The sequence below is a fragment of the Macrotis lagotis genome, chromosome 7 (genome assembly GCF_037893015.1).
Source record: "Macrotis lagotis isolate mMagLag1 chromosome 7, bilby.v1.9.chrom.fasta, whole genome shotgun sequence".
Taxonomy (NCBI): domain Eukaryota; kingdom Metazoa; phylum Chordata; class Mammalia; order Peramelemorphia; family Peramelidae; genus Macrotis; species Macrotis lagotis.
The window spans coordinates 138,666,948-138,688,446 of NC_133664.1; the positions used below are offsets into that span (position 1 = coordinate 138,666,948).

Below are 21,499 nucleotides of genomic sequence, written 5' to 3' on the forward strand. Positions count from 1 at the left end.
AATGTTGGAACTGAAGTATAATTGTAATCATATATATATAGAATTATATATATATGTATAATATGTGTAATATTATAATTCCCTGACATAAGTTTTCTTCACTTCAGGATGACTTGGCAATCTGTAACTAAAATAAATAACAAGAGTAATCTTGAATAATAATAAATGGTATAGGCTTCCAATGATGTTTGTAGTAACTGATGAATTTTGAAAACAGAAGATTAATAAATGAATTGATTCTTCATACAGGAAGTAATTATTTTTATGTTTACTGATGACTAATATAATCTTTTAAGCAATGACCAATCAAGGATGATTTTTTCAGATGATCCTCACTTACCAATAAGTTTCAGTGAAATCCAGCAGAAGCAACTGGAAAGAATAAGCAACATGGTTTCCAGGAGTGATGTAGCAACTAAGTGGAATGAGGGAGGAGTGGAAAAGTACTGGAAAGGAATCTAATGGCATCAATTATAGGTAGGAGACAGTGATGGATAATTGTCTCTTCTCCACCCCCCCCCACTTTCAGTACCTAGGTGATTGAATCACTATGCTCTTGTTCCTATCTTAATAATACTGGTGACATTTTCAATAATTTTAATAACACAGATTTGTTTTAAGAAGCAAAGAAATTAAGGATTTGATAAAAGTGTTATAGAAAATATGAGCAAGCATCATTTTTGGATTAGGATGGTGATCTACACAAGACCAGTAATACATATAATAGGAAAGGCAGAGACATATCCTTTGACTAATACTCTAATTTGTTTAAATAGATCTTCTTTTCTATTTAGAAGTTTATCATTGAATTAATGTTCCAGAGTCTTGTTTTCTACACAGAATTTTTAAACTTGTCAAAATTGTCATTTTTAGGGAAGTGTGAATGTTATTATATTTATGTATGTATATATGCACACATAAATATGAATGTATGTATATATATGTATGCATGTATATGAAAGATATGAGAGGCAGTGTAGTATAGAAGGAAAAACACTTATTTTGGCATCAAAACCCTGGGTTCAAATCCTGACTCAGTTGCTTACTATTTGTGTCATCCTGGGCAAGTCGCTTGGGCCTCAGTTTCTTCATCTATTGTTAGACCAATAAGTTACTAAGATCCCTTTTAGACCTATGATCCCAAATATTTGGTCATATTTTATGTACCTTTAGGTCTTTTCTGACACTAAGATATTATGTTTCTTCTCTTTTTTTTAATAGACCTAAATAGGTTTATATATTAGTATGTAACCTTCAAAACCTATACTTTAAAAAAGTCCTTGGTCTGTAATGAGCATGAGAAAATTCAGCTGGCACATATGAGTAAATAACTTTTTAGATGAGTTTTTGCTTAAAAATCAGGAATATGTCAAGAAGTGCCTTCTCTCTCACAAGCCCAGTGCTATTAGTTAAACAATATAATTCTTTCTAATCAAATAACCACTGTGAAATACCTGATTCACTTTGCACCCAACAGCTGGAGCTGGAACTTGTGTTCCCAGCCTCACACTGAAAACAAGTACAATAGGAAAGGCAGAAACAGCTGCAAACTTTCTGGGGGAAAAATGGCAAATCAGTTTTGCCATCAGGCTTTAGCCTAGGAAGGAAGTAAAACAATTTTTCTATTTCGTTTTATACAAGGCAGCTGTCTTTGAAAAAAATTATTACCATTCTATTTTGTAATAGAAACTCCATAGTATTTACTAAAATATGAGCTGCAAGTTACTCAAGGTCTTTCACAGATTTAAAACACTTTTGCAAAGTCAAAATATTTACCATTCTTTGATAGGTAGCGACTGTTCTCATGGATTAAGATGGAACACTCTCACATGGCTTCTCCTTGTTACTTGTTCACCTTCCCATTATTTGCTGTAAACAAACTGTTGGATTTCAGGAATACTGGTTCTTGTTTTATCTTTTAAAGGTTTTAGTTTGTTTGAATAAAACACACAACTGCATCAAACTCACTTAGATTAGTGTCAAAGAAATCCTCAGTGGGTTGTTTAATGAAAGTCCATCTTATGTCACCAGACAAGAAGGATAAGGTTTTTTTTTTTAAGTGCAATGCTTTTCACAAGATTGATATCTACAAATTTTACCTTCAAGCTTTTGGTCAGGGATCCAGATTATGGAATTTAATGCAATAAATTCTTTTATAATCCTGTTTATTGCTGGAGGACAAGGATGGTACTATTGTCTTAAGAATGTTCTGCTATAAAAATAATAGCTATCATTTTAAGATTTGCAAAGTACTTTCCAAATATCATTATCTTATTTTATCCTAATTTTGGTAGAAGGGTGCTATTATTATTTTTACAGATAAATGATAAAAATGTAATTATTTTTACAGTGTTACTGTAAAAAATTTTCAGAAGAGGAGACATGCAGATAGAGGCTAAGTGATTTGCCCAGGGTCACTTGGCCAGGTTTGAATTCGGGTCCTTCTGATTTGAGACCTAGTGATCTATCCACTGTGCCATCTAGTTTCCCCATTATAGAGAGAAGGTGCAAAATACATTTGTATATGTATGGATCAAAGTATAAAATCTAAGAAGAGACCAAGTTGGGAATTAAAAAAAAAAGTATTAGACCTAAATTAATCTTATTATAAATATTAATATAGAATTTGAATTCACTAGGAAATAGATACTTTAGAGAAAAAGTGGTAGCAGAGCAAATTTGAAGTTATGGAAAGCAATTAAAAGGAGTAAAGGACAAAGCTAAACAGTGACAAGGGATTAGGTGGATAAATAAGAATGTAGGCTCAGAGGGGTAGTGAATGGGAAGAGAAGCATCATTAACTGAGAAGTAATGCAAAAAGATGAGACCACAGGGAACTGTTTAAGATAATACCATGTGTATGATCCCTTTTGAGCTAGAGAAAGTTTTCCTCTATAAAGGTTTTATAACTTTTGAAAAAAATTTCCACCATCTTCAGCATTCCCAGGCACCTCTGATGAACAGTTTTTAAAAATGTAACAAGGAGTTCCATCAAAACTGCTGTGCAATAACACCAAGAAAATGTACAGAAAATATTTTTTTGTTTGAAAGTATGGATAGAATGTACAGACACAAAAACCCAAAGGCAAACATGATTGTTACCTTTTGGTCCCTTGGAAATAATCATCAGAGTTTAATTAGGATATTAATTATATGCTAGACTATATTTTCTTTTTTTAAATTACATAGCAGATTACTATAACACTTGAAAATCAACATGTCTCTTTATGTACTTTCCATTATTTGTAGATAGCCAGCATTTCCATAGAAACACCATTTTCATTCTTCATTAGTGGAGCATCTACTAATGAGCACATGGTTGGGAGCACTAAGCAAATTACTATTCTAGGAGCAAAACAGATATAACTTAAGTGTATATTAAATTCTTTAATCAGGGGATTGGTCAGGGAGATACAGTCCCTTTATTCACATCTGAAATGTGCATTTTTTTTATTCTATCAAATATTTGATAAGAATTAAAAACTTTTTTTTTACTGAAATCAGGCCTTTATGTGTATGTTCATTCATTCATCATCTCATTAACTCCTTCAACAAGCATTATGTGATCCCACCCCTTTTGGTTGTATCTGACTTTACTGTGCAGCAGATTCAGTAGACACTGATATTACAATGGGATTTTGATGATAATGTCCCTTTCTAACTCCAGCCGGTTGTATTCAATGATGTGAATGTTTCTGTTCAGGGAAGCACACAGTCCACACAATAGTTTTCCTTTGATCCACTGCTTCCCCTGAAATAGGAAATGTTGCTTGGAAATGCTTTAATTGTTTCATGTTATTTTCCATTCATGTAGTGGAAATTGTAGATGCAAAAAAACCCCCTCATAACAAAAAAAGAAATTTAAAACCGAAGCATATGTAAATAAAAAATAGCAAATTAGTAAAAAAAAAGTTGGGAGTATTCTTAATTGCTTCTTAATCTATGGTTATATCTTCACTCATAAGCACTGTAGTTTCTTATTATACAGTATACATTTTTATAAACACCATGCTATAAAAAACACAGAAGATAACACTGGACAAAAAAGTGAAGGTTATTATCCTACCTGCATAAATCGACCATCTGATGTTCCAAGGTTTGCAATAGTTAGGTCTCCTTTGATAAAGGTAGATATCGATGTTAAAAGAACTTGCTTGAATTGTCCTGTGAATAAATCGATACGTTTGAAGGATGTAGTAAATTCTGTCCTAAATTCATCGTCTCTTGCTTCACAGCCTGATGAGTTTCTTAAAAATGTCTGGTAAGAAAAAAATGACCATAAAGTTATTGTGAAATTAGGTCAGGAGTATGCTTCAAGGAAAATGGTACTTAGGGGAGATGACTAAAAGTACTATATAAATAACAGATATTTTCAGTTAGGGAGAAGAAATATTTCTAAATCATCTAAACTTTTTCATGATTCACCAGATTTTATAGAATACATAAAGAGAGCTAACATTTAGGACAACATATGTTATTATAATTCACATACTTGGAAAATCAGGTTCACTCAATGTCCAGTAAACACAGTGCTTGGCTGATTTGCCCAAAAAGATCATTAAAAGCTCATGACTTTTATCTAAGAATGCACATTCTAAGACAGAGAAGAAAACTGAAATGCTTCTAGCAGACAAATATAATTATGTAGATGTTTAGGATCTAGCTATCTTAGAAGAAACAAAAGAGAATATTTTATTTCTTCCTTTTTTGTTTTAGTGAAAACTGAAAGTTTTAGAATTTTAGAATTTCTAGTATTTTTCACTAGAATTTCTATATTTTTTCATTAGATCTATAGCAATTAAAAAAACTGAGAATATTATAATGAAAAATCATTTAGGCCAAAATGATTTTAAAGGGAATTCAACTGCTTATCTTTTAGTGACTGTTCTTTGAGATTATCCTTTTGTCACACAGGGCAAAAAATCACCAGTCATATAATTGACTTATTTTGTTAAAAATATCAAGAATCTGTGATTTTATTAGTTTGGAAATCTCCAGTCTTAGAGTTATATAAGGACCAGAGAGGCTAAGAGACTTGTCCGGGTCATTCTGTTAGTATTAGAGTGAGATTTGAAAACACAATATCCATTTTACCACACTGACTCTTTTTCTGGGGGGGTGGAGATGGTAGTGGTGATCAAAACACAATTTTATATATTGATTGATTTATTCATTTATCTTCTTAGCTATTTTCTATAACCAATAAACAATTTTATTTTAAATTAGTCAAATGCAATAATTACTATAAAACTATTAAAGTATGGGTCGTAAGATCAAAGGTTCATAGATTTTGAACTAGAAACAAACTTAAATCCAGAGCTTTTTCTATTGTACCATACTGCCTCTAAAATTAAAGTGACTAATGTTAAACAGTGACTATTTGGGTGGAGGGGGGAAATAGAACATTTGGAGGGCTAGACTTTTATTGTGATATGTTATTGAATGTTATTTGAACTTTTAATTAGAAAGCTTACTTCACCAAGATTTTCTCTTCAGAGAAGTAGGTAACTGAATTGTACCAAAAATTCAATAGTAATCTATTAATTGGTAATTCAGTTACTATTGATGATCATTTTTCATTTTAGAAAGAGAATTCAGAGAAGCAACAAAAAGATCATAAATCAACTGGGACTAGCTTTGAACTGAAAGTCATCTGAAATGTTCTTCAGCTAATCTTCAGCACATACACAGAGATACAAATAGTATGTGTTTATGATTTCTCTTATCAATAATCTTTACTCTTGTTAAGAACGATAGTTATATGTTGTCTCTTTAGAAGCTTAGAGTTTTTGTTTGTTTTTATTTTGGATCAACCTCTGATGAGGCAGTGTGTGTGTGTGTGTGTGTGTGTGTGTTATGCTTGTATGACATTTGAGGATGGTGACTTAATGAATCACACAAATGTTTTCTGCAGTGTGGATAGGATAAGGATAACAATATCAGCAGGATCCCCTGCCACTTACATTCATGCATTTCAAAACATGTATTTGAGGTAGATATTTTCCCACCTCCATCTTTGCCTCTCACTTTCTTATTCCTTTAGCTACCCAGGACAGTTGTCTTTCCTCTGGACATTACTCCATTAGTAATTAAAGTTCTAATGAGGGATCCAGCATATAGAAACAGAGGTACCCTGAAAATTTCAGTCTCTATGTACTTTTAGAAACTTTCCTCAAGAAATCATAAAGAGAATACCAAGGCAAGCACTGTGCCTTATGTCTAAGAGTATTCTTAAGAAATATTTTTGGATTGATTTGAAAACATTCTTGGTCAATCTTGATGGACCTCCTCTCAGCAGTTCAGAGAGCTAGGACAACCCTATTAGATCAGCTTATGGGAAATGCTTATTCTCCCTCCCCCCCATGCAGAGGACAAAAATCAAAACAAAATAGAAAAGAACCTTTCAAAATTTGATAAACACTTCATTCACCTTTAAAAACTATCTCGTGTATTTCTTTCCTTTAATCCTAATTCTTCATACCAAACAAGACTAATCTGTATACATGTTTAACACAAATGTTAAACACATACATATTAATCTGACTGGTCACTACTGAGGGGAGGGGGGGTGGGAAGGGATGGTGGAAAGAAATTTGTAACTTAAAAATATGCATATTCATATGGATGAATGTTGAAAAACTTTCTTAACATGTATTCAGAAAAATAAAGTATCAATTTAAAAAATGCTCATTTCCTCATTTGTAAATGAAGGGCAAAAATTGAATGGGCTCACCTTTCTTTTAAGGTGAATTTGTGGTAGCTATTCAGTATTGACATTTCCTTTATAGGCTGAGAGTATTAGGTTATGTTTCCATTTCTTGAAAGACAAAGTCACTAACTATAAAAAAATTACACAATATTGAAGTAGTTGCCACATGTTTACTTCACAATCTTGCAACTGTTCAATTTTTGGTTGAAACAAATAAACATAGGAGCAGGTTTAAGTGCTATTTATTTTGCCTAAGTCAGACATCCACAACCATTTGAGAAGAGGACCTACTCTTGATTCCTTATTCTTTGAGATCACCAAGGAAATAGATTAAATTGGAATGAAGGACATTGGTAGTGTGATGCCATAGTCAATGGGAGGACCAAGAAGTGATAGTTGGGAGGACACTGTCAAAGACAGGGTGTTTAATGGCAAAAGACTACTTAGTAAGATTTTGAGACTCTACTGGTTGTGGAATTTCTCAGTTATACTGAATTTTTCACAGGAGAGGTACTGCACAATTATTACTATTATTTGGTCCAATTCTCTATGCTCTGGAGAGAATATGAGCTAGCATAATTATTTAATAATATCCATAGAGTAAAATAAACTGTTTTTCTCTATTTCCCACCTAATAGTCATTGCAGAAACAGATTAACTATAATCCTTGGGCTATGGTTGAAGAACACTCTTACTGAGAGTCCTCTTATTTTCCTACTTCCCTCAGGTTCATGGAGAGTACTTATCCATAATAACACTGAGTATAGGTAGAAATGCACTTCTGAAAGTTAAGTGGAAGTAGTATTCTCTTACTCCAAAGATGCCTTGGAGGAGTTAAGAATATAAGTAAGGGTAAGGGGGAAGGGAAATAAGGATATCAGGGAAATATAGACCATGACTTCTAGTTTCATTAATATGTAGAATTTCCAGTGAGGAAGCTATCTTTACCAGTGAAAATCAGCATCTTCTTTATAATATAGAATTCTAGAGAATTTCCTGGAACTAGTATTAGGGAGGTTAACTTATTTTTCTCAGGGGTCATACAGCAGGATTTGAATGCTGTTATCCTTTTTTAGGGTTTTTTTTTTTGCAAGGCAATGGGGTTAAGTGGCTTGCCCAAGGCCACACAACTAGGTAATTATTAAGTGTCTGAGGCAGGATTTGAACTCAGGTACTCCTGACTCCAGGGCCAGTGCTCTATCCATTGCGCCACCTAGCTGCCCCTGAAAGCTGTTGTTCTTAACTAGGAAACTCTATCTTACCATACTTCCTTTTATCTTATAGAAATGTATGCAAAGAAGTAAGAGGGGTTATTACATGGTGAGAGTGAGGAATCATAGGTAGATAGCCAGAATGCTCCACTGGTATCCTTTCCATGTTAGGAAAAAGCAAGGAAGGTCTTCTATATATTGTATAAATGTATAAATGTGTAAATATGTAGGAAGTTATGGAACAAATTTCCAAAGGATGGGCAAGTGTGGAAGGGTTCAAATTTGCAACACTGGAGGACACATCCAAAATGATGAGATCAGAGATTCATTTGAGTATTTGGGTTTTTATAGTTTGCGAAGCACTTTCATGTACATGTCATTTGATTTTCACAAGATCTTGTGGGATTGGTCATTCTTGTAAAAATATTCATATTTTATAGATTTTAAAAAAAAATGAACCTTAAAATGCTCATGCCAGAACCCAAATCATATGACTTGCATTCTCTGAATTCAGGTTCCTCAAATTTCTCTAGTGCCCTTATTATTCTTTCTCCTTTAAAATTTCATATAGCCTTTTCCTCTGCTGGTCACTCACTAATTACTTCCTAACTTCCTCTTTTTTTTCAATTCTTTCTTCCTTTCCTCTCTCCCTCCCTCCCTCTCTCCTTCTCCCTCCCTGCTCCTTCCCTCCTTCCTTCCTCCCTCCCTCCCCCTCCCTCCCTTCCTCCCTCCCTCCCTTCCTTCCTTCCTTCCTTCCTTCCTTCCTCCCTCCCTCCCTCCCTTCCTTCCTTCTTTCCTTCCTTCCTTCCTCCCTTCCTTCCTTCCTTCCTTCCTTCCTTCCTTCCTTCCTTCCTTCCTTCCTTCCATCTTCCTCCCTTTCCTTCCTCCTTCTTTCCTCTCTCCATTTTCCAACGAGTTGATTTGATTCTTCTTATGCATCATGATGGCCATCTTTTCTCTTGGGCTCACCAAGTTGGTGCTAGACTTAGTGTCAACAAACCAAATTTGGCTTTATCTCTAAAGCAGTATTGGAATCCCTAAACTCGTGTAATCCACCAGGCTCTACTGGGTCCACAGGCTTGTGTGTGCTACCACATTCAATTCTATCCTTTCATTCTTTAAGCCACTCCTAAGGCTTTGCCTTTAGAGACACTGGGTGTTATTAATTCACTTGCTTTTTCTCTGCCTCTTTCTTTTTTCTGTCTCTTTCAATGGACTATTTCCTCATTTATAAATGAGGGGTATTTCTCTTCTTTTGTCAGGCATCTCCAAATACTCAGTCCTGGGAGCTCTTTCTCACTATATATTTTTTTTCTTTGACATCTTTTCAGTTCAATGGAAAGAGGTCTAGGTCTTCAGTCAGAGGACCTAGGTTTGAATCATGGCTCCATTACTTATACTTCCTGTGTGATACCAAGAATATCACTTAATATCTTAGGACCTTAGATTCCTTATCATAGAAATGAGGACATGGAACTAAATTTCCTCTAAGGTCCCTTTTGGCTATACATCTGTGATGTTACTTAATAATATTGATGATGATCACAGTTGTTGTAGGAACAATTTGATAGCAGAATCACAGAATTTTATACTTAGAAGGGCTATCAGAAGTCATCTAGTTTAAACAAGAATTCTTCTAGAAGATCCCAGTTATGGAAGATACACTGATGCAGACTGGGTTAATTTCCCTTTGAAGGAATAGGAAGGCAATTCTCAGGATCATTACTATTGCTTGGCTTTCTTTCTATTCAAAGCATAAAAAGCTCAGACTTTGGGGAATTGGAGCAGGATGTTTTAATGGAATTTCTACTGCCCTTTGAGAATGTCTTTCTGACCTGGCTTGGTCCATTGCTTTGGTGAATGTTGAGGCATAAGAGAGTAACCATTTTATCTGGATTAGTATCCTTTTTAAACTTAGGAAATGTATCCTTCTAATCCTTTGTTATTAGTAAAGTCATCTTTACTGCATTTTATGGTCCATGAATATCTCATTGCATTCTAAGCCTGATCCACTAGACTAGCTTGAGTTAGGCCTGCCTCAGGATATCCATGACGTATGCATGAGGACATTTGATGAGGGAGAACTAACTCCTTTCCCAAGCAACCTTTTTATTAGGAAGCTTTTTCCCTTATATCAATCCTAAATTTACCTCTTTGAAAAATCAACCCATTGCTCTAAGTGCTAACTTGTGAGGTCAAATGGAGTAATTCTAATTTCTCTAGATGCTGTCCCTTCAAAGCTAATGTGTCTCATCTAAATTATCTCTTCTCCAATTTAAAATGACTCATTTTCTGTAACTGTTCCTGATATGGCATACTCTCTCTAGTTCTCATGATACTCTGGTTATTTTCATTCTTGTCTGTGGATTCCTTAAAATGTAATGCGCAGAAATGTACCTACTACCTCAGAGATGACCTGTTTAGATGGAGCAGAATTGAATGATTTCATTCCAGATGCTAGCCTCTCTTTGTGTATTCTTGAATATTTTTTTTGCTTGCTATGTCAAACCGTTGAACATTATGGAGTTAAAACCCTGAGATCTTTTCTACAAGAATTATTGTTTAGCCATGGCCCCCCATCTTGTATTTGTGGAGTTGATTTTTTTGGTATCCTACATTTATTCTTATTTATTTTCATCCTATTGACTTTGGCTATTGTCTAGCCTAAGACCATTTTGGAGTAGTAATGATAGTTATTGCTGATCTAATAAGACTGTAAGGGAAGTGCTTTGGAAACCTTATGTTGTTGTTATAATAGTTACATGATGCTTTAGTTTGTTAAAAGCACTTCTTAATTTTACCTTTATAATCACTCTATTAAGTAGATAGGTAAGAAATCATGTTTTTAACCCACAATGTTGTAGTTACCACTAAAATGTGAGTAAAGACAAGGATAAACATAAGGTTAATTGGCTATGGCAAGATAGGACACCAAATGTATATCATAAATAGTTCACTGAATTCTCTTTCCCTCACTCCCTTTGCTGCTACTCCCTTTGATTTTGAGCCAAGACATTTTATTACTTTGGGGATATCATCCACAGGTACCCACTCTTGTCAGCTGTGAGCTTGAGTCATACAGGATCATCCAAATGAGAGAGATAGACACCATGGGATGAGGTTTGGGTAAAGTTGAGGGGGGAGAAAAAAAGAACAAGAAAGAGGGAAAACAATGGAAGTGGTAATTACAATTTGTCTTGTTTTTCTTTACACTCCTTTAACTTTGTATTTTCATTAGTATTAGCTCTCAACTGGTTATGTTCTTACTCTCTACTATTGTATCAAAGTGTTATTGCTACAAATGCCATTTGATAGTTTAGGACCTTTTTTCCTACTTATATAACTTGTGCCTTATTATATTTAAGATATTGAAAAACATAGCTCTTCATCTTTCCAATTTCTTTATCTCCACAATCATTCTATGAGGTAAACATAAATTTAGAACCATTTTTGATCTCTCTCTAGTTAGACATATGTCCATAAGTTTTGTTTAAATTCATTTACAATATTATATGGGAAAATAGTTTTTAGACTTTGTATAGATGAAAATTAAATTATACTTAGCTCTTGTTTAAAGAGTAAATACAGAAAAGAAGTATATGTTGTTTTATGGATAAAAGTTAAAGTGGAAAGTTGCTTTCAATTTAATTAGTTCATCTTAGTTACTTTCTTCTTAGTAACAAAAGCAATTCTTTTATGCTTTCAATGTATTGATAACATCACCTGAAAGGGAAGTTGGGTGTCAGGCTATAATTAACACTGGAGTAAGAGGGGAGAGGTGTAGTTAGGAATTGGAGGTTGGGCAAATAATTCCAGAGAACTAGAGCAAAGGATTTATCAGTATGCTGATCCAAGGATCAAAACTCAAATATCAATAAAAGTCTTGTTGCTCAGATGAAATAGTAAGTCTGGTTCTGGGGCTCAATATCATAATGTCTAAAAGGGACAGAATTAAGGAATGTATAATATAATGTATCATATATTAATGCTAAAAATTAACATTTATAAAACAATTTAAGATTTGCAAATCCCTTTAATTACCTTGTCTCATTTTAGTAGTGAAGTAAGTTAGTAAACCAGAAATGAAAACAAATTTGAAAGGGCTTAAATTATGGTATAGGATAGGAGCAAAAGGTTTATTACTTCAGAGGTATGCTAGAATAGATTCAAATACAGGCACTCCTGGAGTATCAGTAACCAATTTTCTTCATTTGGTTGACAGAAGCTGTTAGTTCCTTTATAGCCAGAGAGTTTGGAACTAGCCATCCCTCCCTGTCCTGCTAGATGTGCTGCAGCTGTTGTGAAAGGCATCAGAAGACACAGGAAATAAGGGATAATAGAGTAAAAGAACTTGGAGTGCCAAGGCAAATTCTAGATAGGAATAATATATGACTGAGGTTGATAAGGAACATTCTTATCAAATCCTGGGACAGAACTAGGGTTAGATTAAGCTGTAATCAATAATTTGAGTATTCCAACAATGATTGGGTTGCTTCAGAAAAATGAAAATTCATCTATCAGGTGAACCATTAAAAGAACTGCATCCCACAGGGTGAAGTATTGAGCTAGAAAATGCCTAAACCAACTCTACAGTTCTATGATTCCTAGTCCCATGTCCTATCTTGCATACCCTTTTGCCTCTTCATTAATAATTCAGTTATTTACCGTGGGTTTATTGTGTCTGAGTCACTAGACCAAGGAAATGAGGATCTATAAAAGAAAACTGAGACATAATTCTTGTTGCAAAGATCATAAAATATCTAAATAATTTTTAATTTATTAACAATACTCTCTCAAATGGAAAATGGAAGATTTTCTACCTAATTATGCATTGAAATTGGGAAAAAGGCCATAGGTACTAGGTGGTTGCAACTTTTTTTGGTTGACTGAAAGTTACAAGATATTTTGTTACTGAAGGCAGATCTTTTGGAACATTCAGAGACTGAAATTCAAAACCCTAATAGGAGGAAATTTAAACCTTCACTAGGGGCAAACTAGTTTAAATTTATCAATTTATGTAGTTATCAACTGCTATACTTTTCTCTCAAAAAGGGAGAGACAGCAGAGGTATAGTGGAATAAGAAGTCTTGGGTTTCAATTCTGCCTTTGATTCTTTTTACATATGTAACTTTGGACAAGTTTCCTCATCTATAAAATGAAAGCATTGGATTAAATAGCTTCTGTGGAACTTTTTAACGTTGAAAAAGAATTCTGTTTGGGGAATTATAAAATAGTGTCAATTCACATTTTATACTTGAGAAGTACAAGAGAAAAAAGGATAAAATGAATGAATTAACCAATCAACAAATGTCTTTAAAGGACATACTGGGGTAACTAGGTGACACAATGGATAGAGCTCCAGCCTTGAAGTCAGGAGGACCTGAGTTCAAATACGATCTCAGACACCTAATGATTACCTAACTGTGTGACCTTGGGCATGTCACTTCAACCCCATTGCCTTGCAAAAACCATAAATAAATAAAGAAAGAAAGAAAGAAAAAAAGAACATACTCTATCTTGGGGATCCAGAGACAAAGATTAAATAGTATTAATTACATAAATAATTATATAATTAAGTATAAATTAAGTTAAAGTATAAATTATAATCATATAAATTAATTATCCTTTAATATGCACACATAGAATTCTATTTAAAAAACATACATATGAAAACCAAGGGAAGGAAGAATTAAAATGGTCCACTGGTGATAATGATGATAATATATACACAATATATACACAATATACACAAATGAAAAAATCTTATGAAGAAGGTGTTGAATGAACAAAATCAAAGATGTCAAATGGTGGGCATCAAGAGAGAGAATATTCCAGGCACAATAGACAGCCAGTGCAACTATGTTGAGATGAGAAATGAGAGATTATTTATGACAACAGCAAGTTAGTCAGTGTCTTTGGACAATAGAGAGTCTTCAAGAGTTATATATAAAAGAAATAAGGGTCAGTTTATGAAAAGTTTTAAATGACAAATGGTGGAGTTCATTTTTGATCTAAAAAATGAAAAGGAAGCATTAGAGTTTATTGACTTAGGGGATGACATAGAAGTATGTTTTAGGAAAAAACATTTTGATAACTGAGTAAAGGATAGAGTAGAGTAACAGGCAGAAAGACTAATGAAGAGGCTATTTAATAATCTAAGTGAGAGGTGATGAGGGCTTGTGGTAAGATGCTGGTTGATGGTGTAAAGAGAAGGATAAATATCTGAGAGTTGTTGAGTAGATATAAACAAGATTTGTTAACTAATTCGATATACAGGGCATGTTAGTGATGGGTTGAAGATGATGCCAAGTCATTATTGGATAGATGGTGATATTATTTGATTTTTTAAATAAAATTTTGCAACTCACTTCTGATCCAATTTTGGAAGGAAGTGTTCTATACACTAAAATGAAAGACTTTTAAAACTGATTAAAGTGGGTGCTGTAATTATGGCCTTTTATGAAATTATTTAATTTATGGCACTTTAGAATCAGATTATTGCTTATATGAGAAAGAGGCTAAAAGATTGACAAAGCAAAGAAAGACTGTTAATAAATAACTTAAGCTAACATTAACAGAGACAGGATTACAATTTAACTATTTTTTGCAGTTTTGAGATAGTCTGCAAACACAGGCAGGTGTTACCATTTACTGCTTAGTTTCAGGTATAAGAAATTCTGTCTTCCTCTTTTCCCATTCTTCCAAGTAGAAGATTTTATAGATAAATGTGAAATTGGAATATTAATTGTAAATTTTGTTATCAAAGCATGACTAAGAGGATATATAGAAAGTTAATCTTGACAAAAATATGATTTGTGTATTTTACTGAGACTGTGGAAAGGTTTACTCTGAAGGGACCTATCCAGAATATGCTTCCCTATCTTATAGGCCACTTGACCCTTGTTCAGACCCATAAATTCAGTAAAGCTCTTTGGACTTTTAAACAATATCTAAGCATGATATATATCTGTAGTGTTATGCTCAAATAGAAATGAGGGCTCTGATACATTAAGAGCCCTGAAAGTAGCATACTGAGTTAGAAAACCATGTATTAATATTATCTACAATTTATTGCATTTTTATTTGTTTTGTTAAATATTTCTCAATTAATTTTAACTTGATTTGTAGAGTAAAATGGCCTACTGGCGATAATGATGGAAAACACTATTCATTCTTCATCAGTTTATAAAAGTCCAAAATTGTTTATTTTTATAATGTTGATCCCATAGAATAAATTAATCCTCTGGTTCGGCTAACTTCACTCAGTCTCAATTCTTTTAAGTCTTTCCCTATCTTTGAAATATTTTTTTCCCCTAGGCTTGATTAGGAATAGCAAATATAGGGAAAGCTGGGTGTTATAATATAAAGAGTTCTGGGTCTGGAGTCAAAGCAGACCTGAGTTCAAATTCAGCCTCAGACAGTAGCTATATTTCCTGGGGCAAGTCATTTAACTCATCTATAAAATGGACATAATTATAGCATCTCCCAGGTCTGTTGTGAGGATCAAATGAGATAATAATTGTAAAATGCTTAGTACAGAGCCTGGAAACATTTGTTTCCTTGTCTTTTTCCTTCTGCCCCTTGCTGAGTAAATAATTAGATATGCCCCGTGAAGAAAGTAAGAGAGAAGTTTAAAAGAAAGGCAGGTCAAGCAGAGTAAAATGCAGGCTCTCCTCCACTTTGATTTGCAGAGGTTACATTTTGGGTGTATTATTCAGGGTACTATTCTTAGAGTATCTCAGAGTTTTCCAGTGATGTGGTGCCATCATGGCTTTGAGCTGAATTTATTGGTTGGTATGCTTTGAAAGGAGTTATATGTGTGTGTGTGTGTGTGTATACACATGCATACAATTAGTTACCATCCCATATTATTCAACGATTCCCTCCTCTTCTAGTTTATTACATATAATGGCAGTTCTGAGCTCAGTGAGTACTAAACTACTCTTGTAACTAACAGTCACCAAAATCTAAAGCTTAGTGATTCTCATGAAACTGGTAAGAGAACTAGTTTCATAATTTGAAGCCTAGTATTATTTGGTTGGTACTCATCAATTAGTTTACTGTGGTTTGAAATCCTTTACAAATTTGACAGCATGAATTGATTCTATAATACTCAAATATTACATTCACAAGGATATATATTTGGCATTTCTCTCCATCTGTCTCTGCTTATCCTGTGCAACTCTTGTCCATTTTATCCTGAAAGCTCTTCACAGGGGGGCCCATCTGCTAAATTCATGACATTAAAAAGATAACCTTTTAGAATTAAATGTATTTCTCTGTATATTATGGAATACCATTATAAATTTGGTTCAAAATGTTTTCACCTAATTCACATAATGATGCATTCCACGAATGGGTAATTGCATTTAATTAAGCATAATTAAGGAACCAGTACATTTAAAATAGTGATTCATTTTGTTCTATCTGTAGGATGGATTTAATTCATCCAGAGATAATTTAAATCAGCCCTGCAGATAGAATTTTAGAAAATAAACCCACCAGTTTTCACAAGCATGGTCACATTGATTAATTTTCTTCCACTACTATCACTATTATACTTAGTCATTAATTTTCTTCTACCCCCCCATCACTATTATTTAAAGAAGAGGAGTATATTTAATGAAAAAACACAAAATTCATACTTCATATTATTCTGAATGGATTACAGTTTAGAATAATCACAAGAACTCACATTTTTGTAGTACTTTAAGATTTTAAAAATATTTTAATCACAACACTCCTCTGAGGCAGGTAGTACACATCAATCAATCAACAAGTATTCAATAAGCACCCATTACATGCCAGACAATATCTTAGGTGCAGTGGATAAAAGGACAAAAATACAACTGTTCTTGTCCTCTATTGGAAGGAAACAATGTATATTAAAGGGAGCTAAGTAGTGCAGTGGATAGAGCACCATCTTCCTGAGTTCAAATCTGACCTCAGATATTTCTTAACAGTGTGACCCTAGGCAAGTCACTTAACCCCACTTGCCTCAGTTTCTTCATCTGCAAAATTAACTGGAGAATGACATGGCAAACTTTTCCTTTATCTTTGCCAAGAAAACCCTATGTGGTCATGAAAAGCTGAACATGACTGAAAAAGTGCCTGAACAATAAAGTTTAACATCCGTATTTAAGGTCCTTCATAAGTGGTTTACTTTCCCAGATTCCTTTCTGTATACTCTATTTTGTCTAAATTAAAGTTCTCTTGAACTCCTGTGATAGAACAAACTGATTGTCCTCATTGTTTATGATGCAGCTTCCTTGGTCAACAATGGGCCAACAAGACAAAGCTGCCCTTGGGATCGATTGACCAGGGCTTCTCCAATATAGCTTTCGGATCATACAGAGACATAGTATATCCCAGGCAGGGTCTTTCAGACTTGGTGGATGTCTAATACCATACAAGTTGCTATACCTCGATGAGTGACTAACCAGACTCTTTTCCAGAGGGAAATAAGGGGGTCAGATCTAGAGAGGCTAAGTATCACTGTCTCCTTGTTGTGTATCCTTGCCATGGGAAGGAACAGTAGCCCTCTCCTTTGTTCAATGTTCAGTCCCTTATTTGGTTCCAGTCATCCAATCTGAACAAAGAGGGCACTGACCATCTTACAAACTCAGAGCACAGCCTGCACAGCCTGTGTCTTGGATCATTTTATTCCCTTCTTCTGTCCATGGCTTTCTTTCTTCTCTTCAACTGCTGAATTTCTTCATATCCTTTAAGTCTTACTCAATCGTTACTTTCTGTATAAAATCTTCCCTGATTTCTATCTGCTGGTGAGGACTTGCTCCTTTGATTTGTTTACTACTTTCTAATTTGCTTATCAAATAATGGTGTGTAAATAGTAGCTTGTTTACACTTCATCCTTTTGCTAAATTCTTACCCAAGTTTTCTATCTTCCTTGGCATAAAGCAGAATACTCTGCCCAAAGAAAAACCTTAATAATTGATTTTTGAAAGCATGAATGAATGGATGCTCCTATATTGTTGACTGAGCAGTACTGTGACCAAGGAAGGTCATCATCTTTCCCAAAGTACATCATTTCAGGATGGACTCATAAGGAGTTAATAGTGAAAGAGACAAAGAAAGATGGGCTATTTTGATGATTCAAAGTTGTATCTTCTGACTTCTGACTACAATCATTTCCTCTTGGATAAGTGAAATGTGTAGAAATTGCCCTTCCCTTAACGGAAGATCTTTTGACGGCACAGAAATACCCCAGGACTTCCCATATGCTAAGTCCAGTTGACTCTCTTCGACACTCCCTGTCTCTTACTTCCTTTCCCTGACAGGGAGTGGCCGGGAGCAATGACTAGGCTTAGCATTTCTAAACCCTGCAGTGTTTCTGAGCTGTCACAAGGGTTCTCATGGCAATCACAGATGCCCTGCCATTAATTTGAACGTATTATGTCCAAAAGTACACTTACCATCTTTCCTTCAAAATCTATCCTCCTTTCAAATATTCTCTATCTTTATGATTCCTACTCCTGTAGGATAAAATACCTGCTTCCCAGTCTGAAATTTAAAATTCTTCCTAATCTGTCTCCAAGTTAACTTCCAGGCACAGTATACAATATTTATATTCACCTTTACATTTTGGACATTTTCTCTTACTTGCTTTTTTCTTAGACATAACATTGTATCTTCTGTTTCTATGTCTTTCCATTGGCTATCTCCATGCCTGAAATACCTTCTGTCTTCATCTTGATCTTTTTAGAATCCTTAATTTTCTTAAAATTCTGCCTGTAATGATACCTCCATGAAGCCTTTCTTGATCCTTAGCTGTTAGTGTCACTCGAAATTCCTTTGTTCTTTCTATAATTTTGTATTGACTTTAATGTTTAGATGCTTTTTTCCTTCTACAGACTGTAAGCACCTTGAACTTGGAGGCTATTTCTTTTGTCTCTGTAACCTCAGGTACTGATACAGAGTTGGTGCTTAATTAATGTTTGTTGGTTGATTGACATAATAACACATTTTTTATTATATAACTGTCTGCGTAATAACATAAAACATTCCTAGGGAACAGAAGTCATGTCTAATACTTTTCAGTTATGGTAGTCTCAACAATATTTCAGTGATTTGTGATTTTGCTGGTGTGAATACTCCTTTCACAGAAACAGAACAGGGCTCCTCTGAATTAACAAATCTCTTTGGACCAAAATTCTTAGAAATTCTTAGAAAAGCTGGACCTTAGAGGACATTTCTAAGCATTTTTTTCAAAACTTTTCCAGCTTGGTAGGACCAGACCATCCAGTGGTCATACTACACTGATATATCACAGCTGTTTGGACCCAGATCCCCTCCATAGGGGGATATTATGCTAAAAGCCTAGGGGTTTGAGGGGGAAGTAATTTAAGTCTTCATAAGCTTTTTGGGATTTGGATTTTTTTTTTTTTTGGTTCATCTTCCTAAGCCAAGAAGAGCTACACAACATAAACAATAGAGGAACCAGGATTTGTAAAAGAGAGTGGGGGACAGAAAAGTGGGAACAATAGGAGAGAGGGTATGGGGAACAGGGATGCAGTTCCCAAGGAAGTGGAGATAGCTTGGGAGTTCTTTTTTAATAGGGAAGAATACCAAAGGCAATGGCTAAAGGCAATTTCCAGCTTTAGGCCATGGCAAGAAGTAAAAAGGCTAACTATATCTGTTGTAGCTCACTGGTGCAGCAAGTTCTAGTTAGGGCAGATTCATTTGGGGTACCTGAATTGAATTTATCTGAATTCTTCTTCCCTTTCTACTTGCTAGGGTTATGATTATTAAAGGCATTGACTTGTAATTGGTTTTTGTATTATGAACTTAGCTATTTCCTTTATCCAGGGGTTTATAACTTCAGGGTCTATGAATTATCTAAATAACATTTTGATAACCGTTAGAATATTTTCTCTTAAATTTGTATATTTTATTTTATTCATTTAAAAAACATTATTCTGAAAACAAGTTCCATCCATTTGGTACCAGATTGCCAAAGGAGTTCACATCATGGAAAAGGTTAAGAGTTCCCTGTTTTATACTGCCTTTTCCTCTTTCCATCTGAAAGCTCAGCCAAATGCTACTCACCTCCTAACAAAGAACTGATGGGTTAAAGGTGCAGATTGAGACATATATTTTTTAGTCACAGTCAATGTGAAAATTTGTTTTTGTTTGATTGTATATTCATGACAAAGGTTTTATTTATTTATTATTTATTTTTTCTTTTCAGTGGAGCAGAGGAGGTGGGAGGGAGAGAAAATATATTTCTGTTCACTGAAAACAATTAAATAAAAAAGCATGGTTGGCTCAGATGTGTAGTTTTTACATCTTTAGCTTCATGGTATGACAGAAGGACAACTCTGGCAGACTAAGAAACTGAAAAGAAAACTTTTTTATAAGCAAGGGGGCTTGAATTCCAATCCCCAGTCAATTGTTAGAGAACTTCTCTAACTAGGGGCATAGTCTATGGCACATTTGTACAGTATATACTGTTCTTTATAATGTTTAAAGGTTCTCAAAGGGATTACTCAAAAAAAGAAAGAAATTCTAGGCCTAGAATTCATCTCCTTAGATGTAAAGGGTTTGTCATTGGTGTGGATACTCCTTTCACAGAAACAGAACACAGCTCCTCTGTGAATTAAGAAATCCCTTTGGATCAAAAATTTGGAAATTCTTAGAAAAGCTGGACCTTAGAGGACATCTCTAAGCATTTCTTCAAAACCTTTCCAGCTTGGTAGGACCACTTATTAGTACACAGGCTTGCTACCTCATCCTGATGAAATATCAGAATTTTAGTGGAATGTATATATTAGTGTTTAAAATCCTATTGAATGAATGAATAATATGTTACATATACCTTTTCATAATACATATGCATTTATATATAGATAGAATATGTGCCACTATCTTAATGGTTTTCTTAAGTTTTAATTTACACTTATAAGAGGCAGCATAATAAGAGTTAAAAATTCATCATTGAATCCTAAATTCCAAAGGTGAATCAGTTCTAAAATAAACTAAGCCCATATGTGGTTTAAGTTAGTATCATTCACATTCCAATTCATTCATGGTTATAACTGAAAGAGTGATTCATAGAGGAAGTTTTTTTTTCCCTTCTTTTTTTTCAAGTGGTAGAGTTTTACAATCCTAGTGTGGTAAGGTAGTTTTCTGCCCATCTTTATTAGGCAAAAGGAAAATAAATTCCTATTTACTTGCTCAGAGATTGTGGAGGCTCACAGATTCAACGGAAAGGTGCTAATTACCCTGAACTGACCCATAAAAAAGCCTCTGCTATGGGATTCTTTAATTGTATGTTGTATGTTTAAATTGTATGTTGATAGGTCCTTCAGTTTCAAACTTAATAGAGAAGTGCTGATGTGACGATGCCAATAAGGATGTTTAACTTTTAAAATATATACATAGGGAAGTAAAAGAGAAAACACTGAAGAAATCTGGCAGTTAGATGGTACAGTGGGCAGAGATTTCACCCTGGAGTCAGGAGGACCTGAGTTCAGATACTTACTAATAACTGAGTTACTTTTGGCAAGTCATGTAAGCCTAATTTGCCTTACGTGTGTGTGTGTGTATATATATATATATA

The 21,499-nt window shown here is 34.3% G+C and overlaps 1 protein-coding gene across 1 annotated transcript in view; it reads right to left on the bottom strand.

Annotated features, from left to right (window-relative positions):
* MET (MET proto-oncogene, receptor tyrosine kinase) overlaps positions 1-21,499 on the bottom strand; it is a 155,350-nt gene that overhangs the window by 80,394 nt on the left and 53,457 nt on the right. The window contains exon 3 of the mRNA XM_074193854.1: positions 4,067-4,258. Within this exon, the coding sequence (XP_074049955.1) occupies positions 4,067-4,258 (192 nt within the window). The remainder of the gene's footprint in view (positions 1-4,066; positions 4,259-21,499) is intronic.